The sequence below is a fragment of the Entelurus aequoreus genome, linkage group LG02, assembly GCF_033978785.1.
Source record: "Entelurus aequoreus isolate RoL-2023_Sb linkage group LG02, RoL_Eaeq_v1.1, whole genome shotgun sequence".
NCBI classification, from domain to species: Eukaryota; Metazoa; Chordata; class Actinopteri; order Syngnathiformes; family Syngnathidae; genus Entelurus; species Entelurus aequoreus.
In genome coordinates this window covers 67,738,362-67,760,712 of record NC_084732.1, presented here as the reverse complement: position 1 = coordinate 67,760,712, position 22,351 = coordinate 67,738,362, and the positions used below count along the sequence as shown (strand labels likewise).

At 39.1% G+C, this 22,351-nt stretch overlaps 1 protein-coding gene across 2 annotated transcripts in view; it reads left to right on the top strand.

The window, feature by feature from the left end:
• The window catches only part of fam189a1 (family with sequence similarity 189 member A1), a 287,604-nt gene that overhangs the window by 241,958 nt on the left and 23,295 nt on the right, over window positions 1-22,351 (top strand). For both annotated transcript variants that reach the window (XM_062068824.1, XM_062068833.1), the window contains exons 5-6: window positions 14,921-15,028; window positions 20,443-20,603. In XM_062068824.1, coding sequence (XP_061924808.1) covers window positions 14,921-15,028; window positions 20,443-20,603 — 269 coding nt within the window. The remainder of the gene's footprint in view (window positions 1-14,920; window positions 15,029-20,442; window positions 20,604-22,351) is intronic.

The following is a 22,351-nucleotide window of genomic DNA, read 5'->3' as shown; positions in this document are numbered from 1 at the left end:
GGAACTGGCCAAATGTATGGAGAATCGGGATGACTGGAAGCAACGATGGAAGGCTCGTCTGAGGACGACCTAGAGAGAGCTAGCCTTAATAGCATGTTAGCATCGATTAGCTTGCGGTCATGGATTGACCAAATATGACTGGTAAGCACTCCAGCAAATCAATCAAATCAACAAAGCTCACCTTTGTGCATTCACGCACAGCATAAAACGTTTGGTGAACAAAATGAGACAAAGAAGGAGTGGCATAAAAGACGTCTTTTTGTGGCAGCATCGGAGAAAATTGTACATGTAAACAAACTACAGTGAGTTCAAGGATCGCTGAAATTAGTAGGACAAAACGGTGCTTGCCAAATACTCTCATCAGTGAGGCATGTTTAATTTAAACAGTGGGATTTCTAAAAATTAGGAAGGTTTGTGTCATGTTTGTTCTCCTACAGAAAATATATCAAAACAAACAAAACAAAAATGTCTTCATCTTTTTCCATTTTCACACATCTCAGAAAGAGGTCCAGGGAGCCACTAGGGCGGCGCCAAACAGCCGCATGTGGCTTTAGAGCCACGGGTTGCTGACTGATTGATTGATTGATTGATTGATTGATTGAAACTTTTATTAGTAGATTGCACAGTGCAGTACAAATTCCGTACAATTGACCACTAAATGGTAACACCCGAATAAGTTTTTCAACTTGTTTAAGTCGGGGTCCACGTTAATCAATTCATGTTTCCCGTTTTAACTGAATCAAATTGTTTGTTGGCAGTGTGCTACGTTGATTGTGGGTGTGGCCTTTTCAGATTTTAGTGGTAGAATAAAAGTAAGTATCACTTGCTCTGCATTTTGTAAATATTGTTATTTAAATAATGTTATTTTCTCCCTCTTTGGAATTAGGAAGATTTCCGTTGGGACCTTGTCCAGGGGGTTGGATAAAGTAGCGCGGACATTGGTGGAGAGGTTTAGATCTTTCTTTTTCTTTCGTTTTTGTTTAGAATTTACAGGTTAAAGTACATTAATACCTAACACAAAAGCGCATGAAGACCAGGGAGGCGTTTAGTTAGTGTTTGGATAGGCAGTTACAGTGCATCCAGAAAGTATTCACAGTGCTTTACTTTGTCCACATTTTGTTATCTTACAACATTATTCCAAAATGGAATGAATTCATGTTTGTCTTCAATAGACAATACCCCATAATGACAATGTAAAAATGTGTTTTTTTTTTCCAAATGTATTAAAACTAAACAACTAAAAATTCACATGTACATAAGTATTCACAGCCTTTGTTCAATACTGCACATTTTTGACAGCAATTACAGCCTTAAATATTTTTTATTATGCAATGCCCCAAGCTTAGCACACCTATCTTTGGGCAGTTTCACCCATGCCTCTTTGCAGCACCTCTCAAGTTCCATCAGGCTGGATGAGAAGGGTTGGTTTTCATGCAGGATGTCTCTGTACTTTCCGGGTGTATGACTGTCGATTCCTGTTGTGCATTTGAATACTTTAGTATTATTGATCGTTGTTGGATTTGTTGTTATCTGCAATTCAGTCAGTGATGTAATTATGGCTAGGATGGATTACTTTTTTGAATGTACCTCTGAGGAATTTTGGGAACATTACCCATGGGAATAGTAGTGAAATAGCAAAACCTTCTCGCTTAGATGTTTGCGATAAAGTTGAGAGGGAATATAAAAAATGTAATTTGGGTACCTTTAAAGGACCATTGCGGCCTGTTGATGTCTACCATTAATCTTCACTTACATTTAGGAGGAGAAAGGAATAAAAAAAAATATTACTGTTATTGGAAATACAGCAGAAAAAAAATTCATTTAACGGAAGTTGAATGTGCAAAAGTTGCTTTTGCAAAATTGTGGCATGAAAATAAATTGGAAGAGCAAAAATTACATTACTCTAATGTTGAATGGTGGAGATATAACGGTAGCAAAATCTCATGGTACGATATTATCATGGTATTAAGGCCATGGTAGGATATTATTGTGGTATATGTCCCAAAAAGAAAAAACTTAAAAATGCCATAGCTAAAATGTTCTAATCTTATTTATTACTACAAATATGTATTTTTAAAGGCCTACTGAAATTATTTTTTTTTTATTTAAACGGGTATAGCAGATCCATTCTATGTGTCATACTTGATCATTTCATGATATTGCCATATTTTTGCTGAAAGGATTTAGTAGAGAACATCGACGATAAAGTTTGCAACTTTTGGTCGCTGATAAAAAAAAGCCTTGCCTGTACCGGAAGTAGCGTGACGTCAAAGGTTTAAAGGCTCCTCACATTTCCCCATTGTTTTCAATGCAGCGAGAGCGATTCGGACCGAGAAAGAGACGATTACCCCATTAATTTGAGCGAGGATGAAAGATTTGTGGATGAGGAACGTGAGAGTGAAGGACTAGAGTGCAGTGCAGGACGTATCTTTTTTCGCTCTGACCGTAACTTAGGTACAAGGGTTCATTAGGTTCCACACTTTCTCCTTTTTCTATTGTGGATCACAGATTTGTATTTTAAACCACCTCGGATACTATATCCTCTTGAAAATGAGAGTTGAGAAGGCGAAATGGACATTAACAGTGACTTTTATCTCCACGACAATACATCGGCGAAGCTCTTTAGCTACGGAGCTAACGTGCTAGCACATCGGGCTTAAATGCAGATAGAAACAAAAGAAATAAACCCCTGACTGGAAGGATAGACAGAAAATCAACAATACTATTAAACCATGGACCTGTAAATACACGGTTAATGCTTTCCAGGCTGGCAAAGCTTAACAATGCTGTTGTTAACGACGCCATTGAAGCTAACTTAGCAACGGGACCTAACAGAGCTATGCTAAAAACATTAGCTATCCACCTACGCCAGCCCTCATCTGCTCATCAACACCCGTGCTCACCTGCGTTCCAAAGATCGACAGAGCAACGATCATAGATGCGGTCGGCGGCCCGGAGACGGTGGAAGTCAAGGTGAGGTCGGCGGCTAGCGCGTCTGCTATCCATCTCAAAGTCCTCCTGGTTGTGTTGCTGTAGTCCGCAGCTAATACACCGATCCCACCTACAATTTTCTTCTTTGCAGTCTTCATTGTTCATTAAACAAATTGCAAAAGATTCACCAACACAGATGTCCAGAATACTGTGGAATTTTGAGATGAAAACAGAGCTTTTTGTATTGGATCCAATGGGTCAGAATACTTCCGTTTCAACCATTGACGTCACACGCATACGTCATCATACATAGACGTTTTCAACCGGAAGTTTAGCGGGAAATTTAAAATTGCACTTTATAAGTTAACCCGGCCGTATTGGCATGTGTTGCAATGTTAAGATTTCATCATTGATATATAAACTATCAGACTGCGTGGTCGGTAGTAGTGGGTTTCAGTAGGCCTTTAAGTGCAAATAATTTTGCAGGAACATCCATTGTTTGAAGAAAATATATATAAAAAAAAAAATGTTGTCAAGTGTCTTTAAAGTGACAAACAATAATGTTGGGTGTCTTTCAACTTTGACTTTCTGACAAGCAGTGTCCTCCATAGTGGACACGTTTATAACAGTTTGGAAAATGCTGTTTCAATCAATCAAAGTTTATTTATATAGCCCTTAATCACAAGTGTCTCAAAGGGCTGCACAAGCCACAACAACATCCTCGGCTCAGATCCCACATCAGGGCAAGAAAAAACTCAACCCAATGGGATACAATGAGAAACCTTGGAAGTGTGGTTGTAGTTCGCTGAGCTCCACACAAGGATCTGGGACTTCTCAATAGGAGATTTATTTCAGAAGGCCTTGTAAAAAAAATCATCGTATGTGGTTGGATAAACCACTTGTCCGTTATCTTGAATGGCGTGCTACTTCAACCACTCAAATCGAAATCAACCCGTGACGCTGATGAGAGCGACGCTGCGAAATCCAATACGGAACAGCCGACATATTGGATAACGACAGAGCGAAAAGTCAATGAATGCCTTCAAAACCGTTCTCTGTTCATCTTTTAAAGAATTAATATTCGATTGATTCGACAAAACAGTTGCAATAGCAGAATCAATGTCAGCACATGACTCCTGGCTGCGTGCCACCATTGTTGTTTGAATCAAACAGTCGCTTCGTCGCTAGGTCACATCTATGAAATCCCGCCAGGCGATCCTGATTGATTCATTATTTTTTGCTGTCTTGAAGGAGTTTGCATTGCCCTCGAACCCAGACCCTTGTGTGGAGCTCAGCGAACTACAAGAATCTGGCGAGAGTCAGGATAATTCCAGAGTACTGGAGCCTGAATAGAAAACGCTCTATAGCCCGCAGACTTTTTTTGGGCTCTGGGAATCACTAATAAGCCGGAGTTCTTAGAACGCAGATTTCTTGCCGGGACATATGGTACAATACAATCAGCAAGATAGGCTGGAGCTAGACCGTGTAGTATTTTATACGTAAATAGTAAAACCTTAAAGTCACATCTTAAGTGCACAGGAAGCCAGTGCAGGTGAGCCAGTATAGGCATAATATGATCAAACTGTCTTGTTCTTGTCAAAAGTCTAGCAGCCGCATTTTGGACCAACTGTAATCTTTTAATGCTAGACTTTTCTAAGAAAAGTTAACTAACAATTTAACTTTTGTAAGAAAATGGATGGATGGATGGATAATGTAAATACCTCACAAACTGATGTTTGGCTTCGCTGGCTTTAAATACATTTCCTGGGTGATGGTTTATGAAGTGGTGACTTGTCCAGGGTGTAAGCTGCCTTCTGCCCGAGTGCAACATCGAGAGAGGCAAGCGGTGGAAAATGGATGGATGGATTGAGGCTTTATTCAAGAAGTTTTTCAGTTTACTCGTACGTTACACCTTTCCTGCTTGTCGGCTCCCAGACCGTGGTCGAGGAGCATAGGGGACACGTTCCTTCCAGCGCCGATGTATTGTCGGGCGTAACACCCTCCACTTTACCCGGCAGTGGGTCCCTACAGTTCCGCTCTTGGGTCGGAATGACGAGGCCGTCGATTCGTTATAACTCTTGTCAATTTATTTATGTTTCCACAAAGCCAACCTGACATCCACTACGCTACTAGCACTCACCTCACACACACTTCTACCGCTCCCTCACCTCACTCGCCCACTCACTCACTCACTCACTCACCTCACATACTGCCATTCTTAAAGGAGCACACACACACATATACGCTACTCTCACAACACCTATTTCCCACGATGTACAGTTCTTTTGGTCGATTTCTCACCGTGCACTGAGACGAACGGCTGGCTGCGTCGCCTCGGAAACGCTCGAGACGAAAGTGGTGCGCTTTGCTTTGCTTAACGCAGACTTTCAGACTGCTGCCAAAGGGGTTATGTTTTCCACCAGGGTTTTTTTGTCTGTTTGTTAGCAACGTAACTCAAAAAGCTCGGGACAGATTTTGACGAAATGTCCGAAAACAACAATCTACTTTGGCATTCCACGACCCCCCCCCCCCCCTCCCCCCCTGCCGGTCCCGCGCGTATATATATGATTGATCAACGCTATGAATTTGAGTTTGATCACGGTGATCAGCTTTTAGCATTTTTACCTCGCTCAAACATGGCGGAAATGTCTGTTAGAAGTTACCACAGTAGTAAACAGTAGGGAAGCAACAACGCTTACTATTATCCTGCAGGGAACAATCCACCTTTATTGACCATGATCCTTGTGTGTCTGTGAATGTGTGTGTGTTTGTATGAATGTGTTTGTTAGTGTCCGTGTGTGCACAACTTCCCAATACACCAGATCTGGGCATTCTGCGGCCCGCGGGCCGCATCCGGCCCTTTGTACGTCCCTGTCCGGCCCGCGTGAGGCCAATCATAAATTACAAAATACATTTTAAAAAGTATCTATTTCGAGTGTGCAATACAACGGTGCTGCTTTTGTTTTGAAAAGCGTTATTTGTATGACTTCCGTGTGGACGTATGCTCGTGCGCGCAGCGGCAATCACAAATTACAAAATAAATTAAAAAAAACATATATGTCGTAAGTGCAATACAACTGTGCTGCTTTTATTTTGAAAAGTGTTATTTATGGGCGTATGTCCTGTTAGTGAAGGCGCACAGCGACAAGTGATGCCCGGTCCGCCCGGTTATCCCCGAAACGCTAAAAAAAGAAAAGGTGATGACGAATAGCGTGTTTTCAACAAGACATGGACTGCCAAGTAAAGGTAAAGCCGTGTGCTTAATTTGTGGTACACATGTTGCTGTGTTTAAAGAATTAGTGTAACGACCTGCTGAAGTTGATGTTGTCTTCTTGAGTTGCGTAAATGAGGAGTGAGGATAAACGTGAGTGTGAAAGGAACGAGATAAGTTGAGCTGTGTTAGTATAGGTTGCTCAATATAAGTTTAAAAAGAGCGTCAGACTTGGTGTGCACTTCTTCTAGACGCTACAATTGGTGGCAGAAGTAAAACTTTGCGCATACTACGCTGCTTAATTGTGTGCTCAGCCTGCTACATCATCGAGAGGTACGTGCCACGTGAGGAGCTCGCCGCAGAGAGAAAGAGAGAGAGAGAGAGAGAGAGAGAGAGAGAGAGAGAGAGAGAGAGAGAGAGAGAGAGAGAGAGAAAGGAAGGAGAGAGTCAGTGTCTACAGGTGCAGCGCACGCTGCTTGCCATGGGGGAATTCCGCCCTCAATGAAGACTCCCAGGTTTGATGGCAAGGCGAACTGGGAGGCATTTAATCCCACTTCTGACATCAATTGTAGCGTCCAGAAGAAGTGCACACCAAGTCTGACGCTCTTTTTAAACTTTTATTGAGCAACCTATACTAACACAGCTCAACTTATCTCGTTCTTTCCACACGCACATCTATCCTCACTCCTCATTTCCGCAACAGCAACGCTTCCTCCTTCTTCGCCAATCACCTTACAGGCGTGCTACGTTCACAACAAAGAGGCGGCAGGATAAAGTGACAGAAATTGAAATTTTTGCATTGTATTACACATCAGGAAGTGTTGTGTAAGAAAGTGTTAAAAATAAAACCATCAAAAGCCATCTGCTTTTGTATAAAAATAAGTTAGGTTAAATGAAAATATTATTATTTTTTATCTTACGGAATTTCAAAAATAATTTAAGCAAAATTTAATTTAAATATTGTCAGTGTGGCCCTCCAGCAGTGCTCGTGTTGCTCATGCGGCCCCCGGTAAAAATTAATTGCCCACCCCTGCAATACACCGTTGCAAAAGTGGGACTCCCCACGACATAATTATTGTTCAATCAGCGTCGTGCCTCTTCTCCCTTTCACAGCTGGAAGTGCAGCCCAGAAGGACAAAATAAAGAAATATGAGTCTGACTAACAATAAGTCGAAACACAACATTGAGGAGGCGCAGCGGCTTTAGTGAGAGACTTTAGTTTCACTATCTGCAGCAGCTCACCAGTAATCCTGCCCTAAAAGGGGACTTGCAGGCACTCAAAAAAAAACGTCTTTGTGACTGAACTATTGTAATAGTCTCGACTGGCAGAATAAACACAGACAGTTTTTGTTCTAATCATTTTAAATAATAATTTTGCTCCTGAAATGATCATTAAAATTGTTGTATGTGTTGGTACACATTATTTTCCAGTACCTCAAATTCAAACTGCACTTTAATGTACTTTTACTAAAAATAAACTAAAATATTTGAGGGGAAAAAAACTCCACATTCTTTCCGTTTGCCAAAGAACTGGTGAGAAGCACTGTTGTATACAAGTAACTAAAGAAAACAAATAATAATTTAGCATTTGAAAGAGTTGTTAAGTAAATGTTAACTTGAAATAAAAGTCTTATAGTATTGAGTGCACCGATTATACTTTGTTTACTGCAGAATATTTGTGTCGACAAGCAAAAAAAACATAAAAACTTTGAGAGGAAGAAAAGTTGTTCTCTTTACCACCACAAAATGTACCGAAAAAGAAGCAAAACCTTGGCCCTTAAACCAGGTACGGACTGTAGCAGGGGTTACCTGTACAGCTGCACCTCTACTAAGCACAAACATAGATATTAATAAAATTTCAGCTGTTAGCATATATTACCTCAATCAAACGTGGTTGAAATGTCTGTTACAAGATACTTCAGTAGTAAATAGTAGGGATGTGACGGTACTCGCTATAATCCTGCACAGGACAATCCGCTTTAACAACAAAAAATTATTGATGTTAATCGAGATCGGATGTTATGAAAATTAATAATTATATATTCTTTTGCCATATTGTCCAATAATATCTAATATATATGTATATATATATATACACTACCGTTCAAAAGTTTGGGGTCACATTGAAATGTCCTTATTTTTTAAGGAAAAGCACTGTACTTTTCAATGAAGATAACTTTAAACTAGTCTTAACTTTAAAGAAATACACTCTATACATTGATAATGTGGTAAATGACTATTCTAGCTGCAAATGTCTGGTTTTTGGTGCAATATCGACATAGGTGTATAGAGGCCCATTTCCAGCAACTATCACTCCAGTGTTCTAATGGTACAATGTGTTTGCTCATTGGCTCAGAAGGCTAATTGATGATTAGAAAACCCTTGTGCAATCATGTTCACACATCTGAAAACAGTTTAGCTTGTTACAGAAGCTACAAAACTGACCTTCCTTTGAGCAGATTGAGTTTCTGGAGCATCACATTTGTGGGGTCAATTAAAAGCTCAAAATGGCCAGAAAAAGAGAACTTTCATCTGAAACTCGACAGTCTATTCTTGTTCTTAGAAATGAAGGCTATTCCACAAAATTGTTTGGGTGACCCCAAACTTTTGAACGGTAGTGTATATATATACACACACACACACACAAACACACACAAATAGATAGCCCAGCCCGCTGCCAAATTGTTTTAATCCGATATGGCCCCGAGTCCAAAAGTTTGGGGACCCTTGGACTTCAATGGCGGACTCGCGCAAAGCTCTTCAGGTAAAACGTAACCATAAATGGAGATGTCCGCTGACTTCACCAGTGGGGAAAAATGTCACAAGTGGGGCAAATTCCAAACGGCTCGTTTGGAGGAAGTATAAAGGAGGGCAAGATTGAATAAATATCACTGCCGTGCCTCCAGGGTTTAGTTGCAAATGTTTAGGACTTATGCAGTTCACAAATACACAAAAACAGGTAGCAATAGTTTAGAAAAGAAAAGTTGCCAGTTTGCACGTACATTTCAGACATAGTTTGAAATGTGATATTTCATGAAAGCGTGTTACATCTGCAAACGACAGGGAAGCCCAACCAGGTTGTCAAACCTCGGTTCCTATTATTCTTATATTCTGGCCAAACACAAGTACTGTAAATGAGCAAGCAAGGGCCATTTTTGGTTGTGTCGACAAACGCTTATGTCGATGTGAGTCAGCTCATCAGAGATGTCGACTTAATGTGTTCCATTGTAAAGGCACACCATAACTTTCTTTCAGAATTTCTCAAGAACACTAATTTTCGACATGGGAACACATGTGTAATGTACTTTAGTCAGTGGAAATGTTTCAAGTTATAGCACTCAAAGATGAATTGCGGAGGAAGTGAAGAATGGCAGCAGCTTTGTCTTACCCCAGGTGACAAACATCTTAGTATGCAGGACATAACTCGTCTCACTGGACTGCAGGTGCATGATCTTGGTAGATTATCTTGACTGTAGTGTCCACAGAAATGACATACAATATGGGCTACTGGGACTTTATTGGATAATGGCAATCCTTTCCATTTATTTGAGGTCCCTGATTGATTATAAAACATTGATAACCAAATAAAAGACTCCTCAGGATGAAGCATGCTTATGGAAAGAGGAAAGATCAAGCACATTCATCATCTTGATCATAGCCCATTAAAAAGCCATGGGAATCGGGGCAATAAACCTTTATTAAGAGCCGAAGTAGTCATCGGTGTTGAGTTATCTCTAACCAGAAGCAGTCAAGTTCTCCTCCCCTGGGCTTTCGGCTATTCAGTGTGGGTGTGCCCCTGCTGCTGGTAGTCATGATCTCTTGGTAGCTGACATGCAATATTCTTCTACCAGTGCTCCGATAGTGCTTTTTTTTAATGATATACAGGGGATTCATGTGGCTTCATTGTGAGCATTGTTTTTAGAGTTAGCATTTCAACAGATAGCTGAAAAAAAGCCTTATTCTTGAATTTGTTTGACGGCGAGAAAGTGCGTTACTGCTTTTAGCATCAACTGAAGCGTACACTGTGCTTGTACTGTGTGTATGTATATATATATATATATATATATATATATATATATATATATATATATATATATATATATATATATATATATATATATAGATATATATATATATATATATATATATATATATATATATATATATATATATATATATATATATATATATATATATAGATATATATATATATATATATATATATGTATATATATATAGATATACACACAGTACAAGCACAGTGTATATATATATATATATGTATATATATATAGATATACACACAGTACAAGCACAGTGTATATATATATATATATATATATATATATATATATATATATATATGTATATATGCATACATACATACACTGTGCTTGTACTGTGTGTATATATATATATATATATATATATATATATATATATATATATATATATATATATATATGTATATATATATATATATATATATATATATATATATATATATATATATATATATATATATATACACTATATATATATAAATATATTTATATGTATATATGTATGTATGTATATATATATACATACATGTATATATATGCTGGGTGAGGCGTCTCCTCCTGGCTATACGGGAACGCATATTGCCCGTCCCATTAAAAGGGGTGGGGGTGTTGCACTAATATACAACAAAAACTTTAGCCTTACCTCAGACCTAAATAATAAATATAACTCGTTTGAGGTGCTTACTGTGAGGTTTGTCACACCGCTGCCTCTGCACCTGGCTGTCATCTACCGCCCCCCAGGGCCCTATTCGGACTTTATCAATGAATTTTCAGAGTTCGTTGCTGATCTAGTGACACACGCCGACAATATAATCATAATGGGAGACTTTAACATCCATATGAATACCCCATCGGACCCTCCATGCGTGGCGCTCCAGACTATAATTGATAGCTGTGGTCTTACACAAATAATAAATGAACCCACGCATCGCAACGGTAATACGATGGATCTAGTGCTTGTCAGGGGTGTCACCATCTCCAAAGTTACGATACTCCCGTACACTAAAGTAATGTCCGATCATTACCTTATAAAATTCGAAGTTCTGACTCATTGTCAACAAACTAATAATAATAATAATAACTACTATAGCAGCCGCAACATTAATGCTGCCACAACGACGACTCTTACTGACCTACTGCCTTCGGTATTGGCGCCATTCCCAAATTATGTGGGCTCTATTGATAACCTCACTAACAACTTTAACGACGCCCTGCGCGACATCATTGATATTGTAGCACCGCTAAAGCTAAAAAGGGCCCCTAAAAGGCGTACCCCATGGTTTACAGAAGAAACTAAAGCCCAGAAATGATCATGTAGAAAGCTGGAACGCAAATGGCGTGCGACTAAACTTGAGGTTTTCCATCAAGCATGGAGTGATAGTTTAATAACTTATAAACACATGCTTACCTCAGCTAAAGCTAAATATTACTCAAATCTCATCCACCTCAACAAAAATGATCCTAAATTTTTGTTTAGTATAGTAGCATCGCTAACCCAACAAGGGACTCCTCCCAGTAGCTCCTACCCACTCAGCAGATGACTTTATGAATTTCTTTAATAAGAAAATTGAAGTTATTAGAAAAGAGTTTAAAGACAATGCATCTCAGTTACAACTGGGTTCTATTAACACAGATACGACTGTACATACGACGGATACCGCCCTCCAAAATAGTTTCTCTCTCTTTGATGAAATAACATTGGAGGAATTGTTAAAATGTGTAAATGGGACAAAACAAACAACATGTTTACTTGACCCAATTCCTTATCAAGGAGCTTTTTGTTTTATTAGGTCCATCAGTGTTAAATATTATAAACTTATCACTTTCCTCTGGTACTGTTCCCCTAGCATTCAAAAAAGCGGTTATTCATCCTCTACTCAAAAGACCTAACCTCGATCCTGACCTCCTGGTGAACTACCGGCCGGTGTCCCACCTTCCGTTTATCTCGAAAATCCTCGAAAAAATTGTCGCACAGCAGCTAAATGAACACTTAGCGTCTAACAATCTCTGTGAACCTTTTCAATCCGGTTTCAGGGCAAATCACTCTACGGAGACAGCCCTCGCAAAAATGACTAATGATCTATTGCTAACGATGGATTCTGATGCGTCATCTATGTTGCTGCTTCTTGATCTTAGCGCCGCTTCCGATACTGTTGATCATAATATTTTATTAGAGCGTATCAAAACGCGTATTGGGATGTCAGACTTAGCCTTGTCTTGGTTTAACTCTTATCTTACTGACAGGATGCAATGTGTCTCCCATAACAATGTGACCTCGGACTATGTCAAGGTAACGTGCGGAGTTCCCCAGGGTTCGGTTCTTGGCCCTGCACTCTTTAGTATTTACATGCTGCCGCTAGGTGACATCATACGCAAATACGGTGTTAGCTTTCACTGTTATGCTGATGACACCCAACTCTACATGCCCCTAAAGCTGACCAACACGCCGGATTGTAGTCAGCTGGAGGCGTGTCTTAATGAAATTAAACAATGGATGTCCGCTAACTTTTTGCAACTCAACGCTAAGAAAACGGAAATGCTGATTATCGGTCCTGCTCAACACCGACATCTATTTAATAATACCACCTTAACATTTGACAACCAAACAATTAAACAAGGCGACTCGGTAAAGAATCTGGGTATTATCTTCGACCCAACTCTCTCGTTTGAGTCGCACATTAAGAGTGTTACTAAAACGGCCTTCTTTCATCTCCGTAATATCGCTAAAATTCGTTCCATTTTGTCCACAAGCGATGCTGAGATCATTATCCATGCGTTCGTTACATCTCGTCTCGATTACTGTAATGTTTTATTTTCGGGCCTCCCTATGTCTAGCATTAAAAGATTACAGATGGTACAAAATGCGGCTGCTAGACTTTTGACAAAAACAAGAAAGTTTGATCATATTACGCCTATACTGGCTCACTTGCACTGGCTTCCTGTGCACCTAAGATGCGACTTTAAGGTTTTACTACTTACGTATAAAATACTACACGGTCAAGCTCCTGCCTATCTTGCCGATTGTATTGTACCATATGTCCCGGCAAGAAATCTGCGTTCAAAGAACTCCGGCTTATTAGTGATTCCCAGAGCCCAAAAAAAGTCTGCGGGCTATAGAGCGTTTTCTATTCGGGCTCCAATACTATGGAATGCCCTCCCGGTAACAGTTAGAGATGCTACCTCAGTAGAAGCATTTAAGTCTCATCTTAAAACTCATTTGTATAATCTAGCTTTTAAATAGACTCCCTTTTTAGACCAGTTGATCTGCCGTTTCTTTCTTTTCTTTTCTACTCTGCTCCCAACCCGGGGTGGACCGCTAGCCTGTTCATCGGATGGGGACATCTCTACGCTGCTGACCCGTCTCCGCTCGGGATGGTTCCTGCTGGCCCCACCATGGACTGGACTTTCGCTGATGTGTTGGACTTTCACAATATTATGTCAGACCCACTCGACATCCATTGCTTTCGGTCTCCCCTAGAGGGGAGGGGTTACCCACATATGCGGTCCTCTCCAAGGTTTCTCATAGTCATTCACATTGACGTCCCACTGGGGTGAGTTTTCCTTGCCCGTATGTGGGCTCTGTACCGAGGATGTCGTTGTGGCTTGTACAGCCCTTTGAGACACTTGTGATTTAGGGCTATATAAATAAACATTGATTGATTGATTGATATTACTTCAATGGTTGAAGTGACGAGCTTGCAATCCAAAAAATACCCCGTTTCTGGCCAAGAAGATATGACGGCCATCGAAGCATATTCAGTCTCTATTTACCAGAGGGAGGATTCAACACAGCTGCCTTCAGTGCTAGCAAACATCCGCTGCTAAGCTAACAAACACAGCTTAGGTAAAATGCTTATCTGACGTCACTCGGCAACAAGCCCCGCCTTTTAAAGGCACACGCTCACAATCTGCTCTCATATAAAATTTCTAAACTGCATATGCCAGATATTTGAATTTTTTTTTTTTTTTTAATAACTCATTAATTACTTTCCCTGGTAATTAATTACATTTATTTAAGAGTAATTTTGTTAGTTACTTATTCGGTTAAGTATCGAGTAACTATGATTAATTACTTTTTATAAGTAATATTCAGAACACTGCGTACGTCAGCAGCCAGAGAGGGAACCTTACATACATACATACATACATACATATACATGAATAAAAGATGCATCAATATTTGATTTATAATCCAATCGTATCCCCTAACTCATAATCGAATCGTGAGGTGCCCAAAGATTCCCACCCCTACCTAATATGCAGTCCTTTCACGGTTTTTGAAATGCTATTAAAATGTCTGTCCTCGGTGCTATTCCAAGAGCTAATTTCCATGCAAGTGCTGTTTCTTTTTCTGGGCTGTCCACCAGGAAATTAATTCATATAGTACAGTTATTAAAGATGTGTGTGTGTGTGTGTGTGTGTGTGTGTGTGTGTGTGTGTGTGTGTGTGTGTGTGTGTGTGTGTGTGTGTGTGTGTGTGTGTGTGTGTGTGTGTGTGTGTGTGTGTGTGTGTGTGTGTGTGTGTGTGTGTGTGTGTGTGTGTGTGCGTGTGTGTGTGTGTGTGGTTTAATCTGACCCGACACAGCTTGTATTGTCCATGTTTTTTTTGCACATTTTGCACAGCTTTTTCGACCTCCACAATTATTGCCTGTTATTTGTGTTAGTTTTCTCCCTGATTGTCAAATAGTTTTTCTTCTACGTCCCCTCTCTCACAGGAGCTGCTGTTCAGCGTGTGTGCTCTCAACGTCATCTCCACCATAGTTTGTGCCCTCGCCACAGCCATGTGCTGCATGCAAATTGTCTCCACCGATGTGCTGCAGATGGTGAGTGTGGACAATAATAAATGGGTACTTCTTTTTTTGGTTTTCTTTCAGTGGGGGAATAAGTAAAGAGTCTGAAGATCCCTATCAACTTGGAAATGAATTGTACAATGTGCTTCATAAACTCTGTCCCAAGCCTGTGAAGATATTATTGTTTTCCGTTTCTGCAAAAGTCAGTCAAGGACAGTTCAGTTGCCACAGGACTCCGTTGTCTTCTCTGTGGCCTCCCCCGGTATTAAAAAAAAAGAAGCTTAAACACTCTGCATTTGTTCCACAAAAGTGCATTAATCTCAGTGTGAACCGTTTTTGTCATTTTATTTGGAGCAATGAAACTATTAGCTGCTTAATTCCGCACGCCAGGAGGGAAATTAACATGGCCACGCTCCCTTTGTTGTTCACACCAAAAATAGTTATATCATTCCACTGCACGGATAAAAAGGTGCAGCAATGTCTTACACTGTACATGTATTACCTATTAATACTATTCTTTTTGTGTGCTCGTTGAAATAAGCCTAAATATCAGGTTTCTGATTGAATATCATGAAAAAGTTTAATATTTTTTGTCGCTCATTTTATTAAACATAGATTTACATTTTTATGTTAGAAGATCACTATATTGTCAAAAGTATTTGGCCGCCTGCCTTGACTCACATATGAAGGGGCCCGCTCCAAACTGTTCCCACAAAGTCGGGAGCATGGAATTGTCCAAAATGTTTTTGGTATCCTGGAGCATTCAAAGTTCCTTTCACTGGAACTAAGGGGTCAAGCCCAACTCCTGAAAAACAACCCCACACCATAATTCCTCCTCCACCAAATTTCACACTCGGCACAATGTAGTCCGAAATGTAGCGTTCTCCTGGCAACCTCCAAACCCAGACTGGTCCATCAGATTGCCAGATGGAAAAGCGTGATTCACTTTGCATTGGACTTGGTGATGTATGGCTTAGATGCGGCTGCTCGGCCATGGAAACCCATTCCATGAAGCTCTCTGCGTACTGTATGTGGGCTAATTGGAAAGTCACATGAAGTTTGGCACTCTGTAGCAACTGACTGTGCAGAAAGTCGGCGACCTCTTTGCACTAAGCGCTTCAGCATCAGCTGACCCCTCTCTGTCAGTTTACGTGGCCTACCACTTCGTGTCTGAGTTGCTGTTGTTCCCAAACTCTTCCATTTTCTTATAATAAAGCCAACAGTTGACTTTGGAAAATTTAGGATCGAGGAAATTTCACGACTGGATTTGTTGCACAGGTGGCATCCTATGACAGTTCCACGCTGGAAATCACTGAGCTCTTGAGTGCGGCCCATTCTTTCACAAATGATTGTAGAAACAGTCTCCATGCCTAAGTGCTTGATTTTATACACTTTTGGCCGGGCCAAGTGATCAGGACACCTGATTCTGATCATTTGGATGAGTGGCCAATCACTTTTTAAAAATCAGATTAATCACACTTTTGAATTTGGATTCATCATAATTGTTCACAAGTTATTACTGGCTTGCATAATTTGTATTAACTTTTAAAAAAGAGCCCAATGTTTGGACACAAATGCAATTGTATTATCAGAATGCACGTAACAGTTTTATCTAAAGTCCCATTCTGAACTGAAATTGGATTGACCTCACTCATATTTGCACCAAGATATGCATTGACCTGATCACTGACAATATAACAACCTGTGCCACCTTTCACTTAACCACCCGCAGTTAAGCTAAAGGAGCATGTACTGTGCAGTCCAACTAAATTGTGTGATTACTCTGTGTTTAGGCATGATTAAGGCGATCATTTTTGTGCTAAATCACATGAGTTAACGTGTTATTTTTGACAATCTTAATTTAAAAAATTTTAGCAATCTCAATGGTTATGGCTTATGGTTTAATTGTATTTCGAACATGCTTAAAGTTACAACATGATGCATCACTATTTCCAATTACTTAATCCTACCCTTTTCCATGTCATAGCAATTACTAACACATTTGTATTACTCCCTGCTCTCAATTTGTACACCATTTCATTCCATAAATAATAAAGTTATGTATTACAGACAAGATAAAGCCCAAACTTCAGTGACTCAGAACGTTAGAATATTACATAAGATCAATTACAAAAAGGATATTCCAAGCAGAAATGTCAGGCTGCTGAAAAGTATGTTCATTTGTCAGTTCTCGCGAAATGACTGTGTTGTAAAAACCGATACCACCTAGTTTACACCTGCTTTCATTGAGAACACTGGGGAACCGTTGAGTGCAAATGTTGAGTGAGTTTTGTTGGTAAATAAGGATTGTGCGTGTACAACTGTCTGTCACCATCGACACAGTCATGACCTTGCATCATATGCTCCAACCCGTTGTGTTTTGTTATGTTGTGGATAATCCAGCACACAAATATAATTTGTACTATATTTTCTGGGCCATATAGAAGCGCAATCTCGACAACACAACTTGTTTTTTAGCACGCCGAAAGTGTACTTTGAGAGGCGCCTGGAATTATCCATTTCAAGAATATGCATGTTGCAAGAAGTTTTGTCATCTCCTTCTCTCAGCATTGTGGCCATTCTGATAATTGTGTAAATGCCCAAGTATTCACACATGTTATTCTACACCAATAAATAATCTATAATAATAATTATAATAATTATAATTATTATTATTATTACTATTATTGTTATTATTATCATTATTATTACGTAAATTTTTTCCGGAATCCACAGCCCACAGTTTTCATCCAATCAGAACCGTTCCAGTATCAAAATGTTCGGCTCGACCGTAAACATGAGGTCACGGAAAAAAAATGTATCTAAAATATCCTACATTACCCAGAATTTCCGGTTTTTCGAGACATTTTGCCCACTGAAAAAGAATGGGCCGTTTTTCCAACTTGCACAACTCCCCATTTTCCAAGGTTAAAAAAAATTCCAGGAATTCTCAGAATTCCCAGTTTTCCAAAGCCGTTGTTCTAAAGTTTTTACAGTTCGCATTTTTCAACCGTTTTTGACCATTCCACCATCAAAACATCCATCTTAGTTGAGACAACAAAATCTACTAGTTTTTGGGGTTTTTTATACAAATGTTTGGTTTTCCCAGAATTTCAAGAACTACGAAATACAAATTCTCAATTCAAACTGTTACTACGTCAACATTTTTCAACGGATTCCAAAAATTCTAACATCAACCCATTCATATAATTTAGGACAATTATTTTCAAAAATTCCCGGTTATTCCGAAATTTCCAGGAAATTCCACTGAAATGAATGGACGTATTCATAATTCTACAATGCCCAAAATTTTAAAAAAATCTGTCCTTTTTAACCCGAACCTGACTTTACAACCTTCCACTCACACTAACCTTCCGATATATCGAACACAAAACATGTTTTACTTTTACCAAAATGCCAGGGTTTCCAGATTTTCCGTTAATTTTCTCCCCATTGACAATGAATGGGAAATATACAATGAACTGCATATCCCACATTTCCCATCTGACTTGAATCGTTTCAACACCCACACTTTACACTCACCCTGGACTTCCAAGCTAGCATGTTTCCCGGTTCCGAAAATTCCTGATTACTCGGAATTTCCAGGAATTTCCCTCCATTGAAAATGTATGAGCAATATACAAACCTCTCCATAAATTTCTCAACCGATTCGAATCGTTCCAACATCCACACACTCCACTCACCCTGGACATTCAAGCATTTCAGTTTCACTCACGTGTATCGGAGGTTTGGCGGCTTGCGCACATAAGGACATTCACACGCAATTCCTACCTGATTTGCAAATTTTAGTTATCATATATTCTGCATATACACAAAGACAAACACGCTAAATGCATTACGATCGCTATTTTGCTCATTTAATAAACACAATCCTACGCGCACAAGCTTAGTAGATCAACTTTGCGTGTGCTACCAAATTTGCATTTGTTTAAATCCATGCAAACTTTTAGTAGATCAGGCCCTAAGTCCTGTCTCTTCTGCATTGATATACTTCCCCTTCATACCAACACCATTGGTCAAAATAAATATAGGTCACCAAAATAAACCCAAAACAAACTAGATCTGAACAAAGCATATGTGTAGGAGTCATGAGTCATGTGTAAAAAATGTTTTATGATATTCCAATTTGTTTTTGGATGTACCTGTATTACTCATTCAGTAGAGTTGCTCACTTGAAGGCAAATTGCTTTAGCACAGTATTTAACATATTTTGCAAAATATTAGTTTACCAGTATATGTTAAAGTTATACTAAAAAATCTAATTAACTGTTTTTTATGACATGAGGCAATTTAGACTGTCATAACATATTGTATGGCGCTAAATTAGTGCCAAAAGTTTTGTAATTGAAAAAATAAACTTGGGGACGATGCCCACTAACCTTGTTGTTCATGAGCCACGCTGTCACGTAACTGTAAATAAAAGTCTGAATCTGAAAAAAAGAGATTTGAATCTGAAAACGAAAGATGGGAACCTGAAAGAAACATTTTGACTTAAAAAAAAATAACATTTGAATCTGAAAAAACATATGCGCGAGAATCTTATGTTTATGAAAGTGAAAACTAAAAATAAATAATTTGTTCAAAATAGTTACCAGAGTGAATCAGAATTGTATTCTACCTGGGAAAATGTTTCTTTATTTATTTTGAATACACTTATGTTGTTTATGTTTTTTGTTTTTTTTTCAAAATTCAACACGAAACTTAATATTTCAGTTTTAGAGTTTATTTATTCAAGTGTAAAACTTTTGGCCCTAATTTAGTTCCATAATATTGACTCCAAACGTCTTAAAAAGATTTTGAATTTTTTTTTGAAGTGGTTGTAAATCAAGGTGTATTATTATTGATTGATTTATTAAAAGGAAAATTGACTTTATTCATGGGAAAACATTATGACAGTCCTACAAATAATCAAAAAAGATTGTGAGTAGACTCACTTATAAAAGTCTGATTTGATATCCACTGTTAAGACATAGCACAGTGGTTCTTAAACATTTTTCACCAAGTACCAACTCAGAAAAAGCTTGGCTCTCCAATTACCACCACAGTGATCCACATCAAAATACAGTAGCATAGTAGGCCTAATATTCATCAAAAGGTAATTGTTTATTTAACAAGTATATTTTTGGCCACTGTAACATTACATACAGTTTGAACAGTAACACTATTTGAACATTTAATTAAGTGATTGTTTGGGGTACCACTAGATAGAGCTTGTGTACTTCTACCACAGTTTGAGAATTACTGTTATAGCAGCCCCTCAGAGGGAAAATGTGTGAAATGTTCTTGCAGCTTGATCACTGAACCAAGAGCAAAGGCGCAGAAGAAACGGTAAGAACGCAGGGAGACGCTGCAGGCACTTTCAGGTTTGAAATAATAAACAAGAGATTTGGCAATGACAACGTGTCTCTTTTAATGATGTGTTTCAGTTTATGCCACACCGAACACGAGCTCTGAATGCTGACTGTGTGACTCCCCATGGAACCATCATCCACCAAACACTGGACTTTGATGAGTTTATTCCTCCCATTCCCCCACCACCTTACTACCCCCCTGAGTACACCTGCACACCCTCAATGGATGGACTGAGGTGAGAAGCAAATACTTCTTATCAGTATCACAGTCTTTTTATTGCATGCAAACTGTTCCCAAACAATGTATTATTGAATTTTTAAAAAAATATTATTATTATTACTATTAACTCGGGCCTCTCTGAGTGAAGTGTGCATGATCTTCCTCGTTTTATGTGTGGGTTTCCTCTCGATACTCTTAATTGTCATTTACAACTTTCATCCTGGGCAAAAGCTGCATGTTACGTACACGTTTTTCCATTCACCTTAGTGATGGAGAAATAATATATGTACAGGGGAACCCGTTTTTGTCAACATAAGCGGGTGTCGACATAAGGAAAAACATAACTAGCCATTGCTTGTGACTTTGGCTGGAGACAAAAGGGATAGTTTGTTGACATATTTTTTCTCCATTTACAGGAAATGGGTACCAATTAGTTGTACCATAACAACACCCATCGGTAAAAACAGACTGGATAAAATAAATAAATAAATAGTTATCAGTGCTAAATGAATAGAGACTCAACAAACCTGCAACAAATATTGTGCATGCCATGTCTTGCAAGTAATGTAGCCTCCTGATTTAAAAAAAAAACTGTATTGATAACCTTAACGGGTTGTGACAGTGTTGTGACGGTACAGTGGGAGAAGGAGACGGCACGGAGGCAGGGACGGGTTTATTGAAATATACAAATATATGTGAAGTGTGTGATTAAACCAAATGTATACGGCGTGACAATGTGTAGCAAGTATATGAGGAGTGTTACCAGTTGGTGTTGAAGGTGCTTGTTGAGATCGGTGCAGAAATCCAGAAAGGGCAAGGCTGGCTCGGAGGTCCAGGGACAGGCAGGAGGTCATGGGCGTCGTGGTCCAAAGGCAGGCGTGAGGTCGAGATCCAGGAAGGCAGCAGAGAGTCCAGAGGGGATCCAGGGAGATGAGACACACAGCTCAAAACCAGGGGACGATGAAGGGTTTCTGGATGACGACACAGGATAAGACACAGTGAGCACGACGGAGGGGAAACACAAAGCGCGAGGAAGCACATGAGCAAAGAAGCGAGAGACGTGAGAGGCTTACTGTACATGTACAAGTAGCTACATTCTGGCACTGCAACGCAGGACACACTGGCTTATGAAGGCAGGAGACTCATCAGCGTCAGGTGTGTTGATTGATTGATTGATTGATTGATTGATTGATTGATTGATTGATTGATTGATTGATTGATTGATTGACTGATTGATTGAGACTTTTATTAGTAGGTTGCACAGTGAAGTACATATTCCGTACAATTGACCACTAAATGGTAACCCCCGAATAAGTTTTTCAACTTGTTTAAGTCGGGGTCCACTTAAATTGATTCATGATACAGATATATACTATCATATATATACTATCATCATAATACAGTCATCACACAAGATAATCACATTGATTTATTTACTTTATTTACACCTGGTTGCAATTGCCAATCAGGCTACTATTTATGCCTGCCACGCCCTCCAGTGAGGGCTTGATGATTGTATCCTGCAGACCAGTGGTCCCCAACCACCGGTCCGTGGATCGATTGGTACCGGGCCGCACAAGAAATAAAAAAATAAAAAAAAAAATATTTTATTTTTTTATTTTATTTTTTTTAATTAAATCAACATAAAAAACACAAGATACACATACAATTAGCGCACCAACCCAAAAAACCTCCCTCCCCCATTTACACTCATTCACACAAAAGGGTTGTTTCTTTCTGTTATTAATATTTCTGGTTCCTACA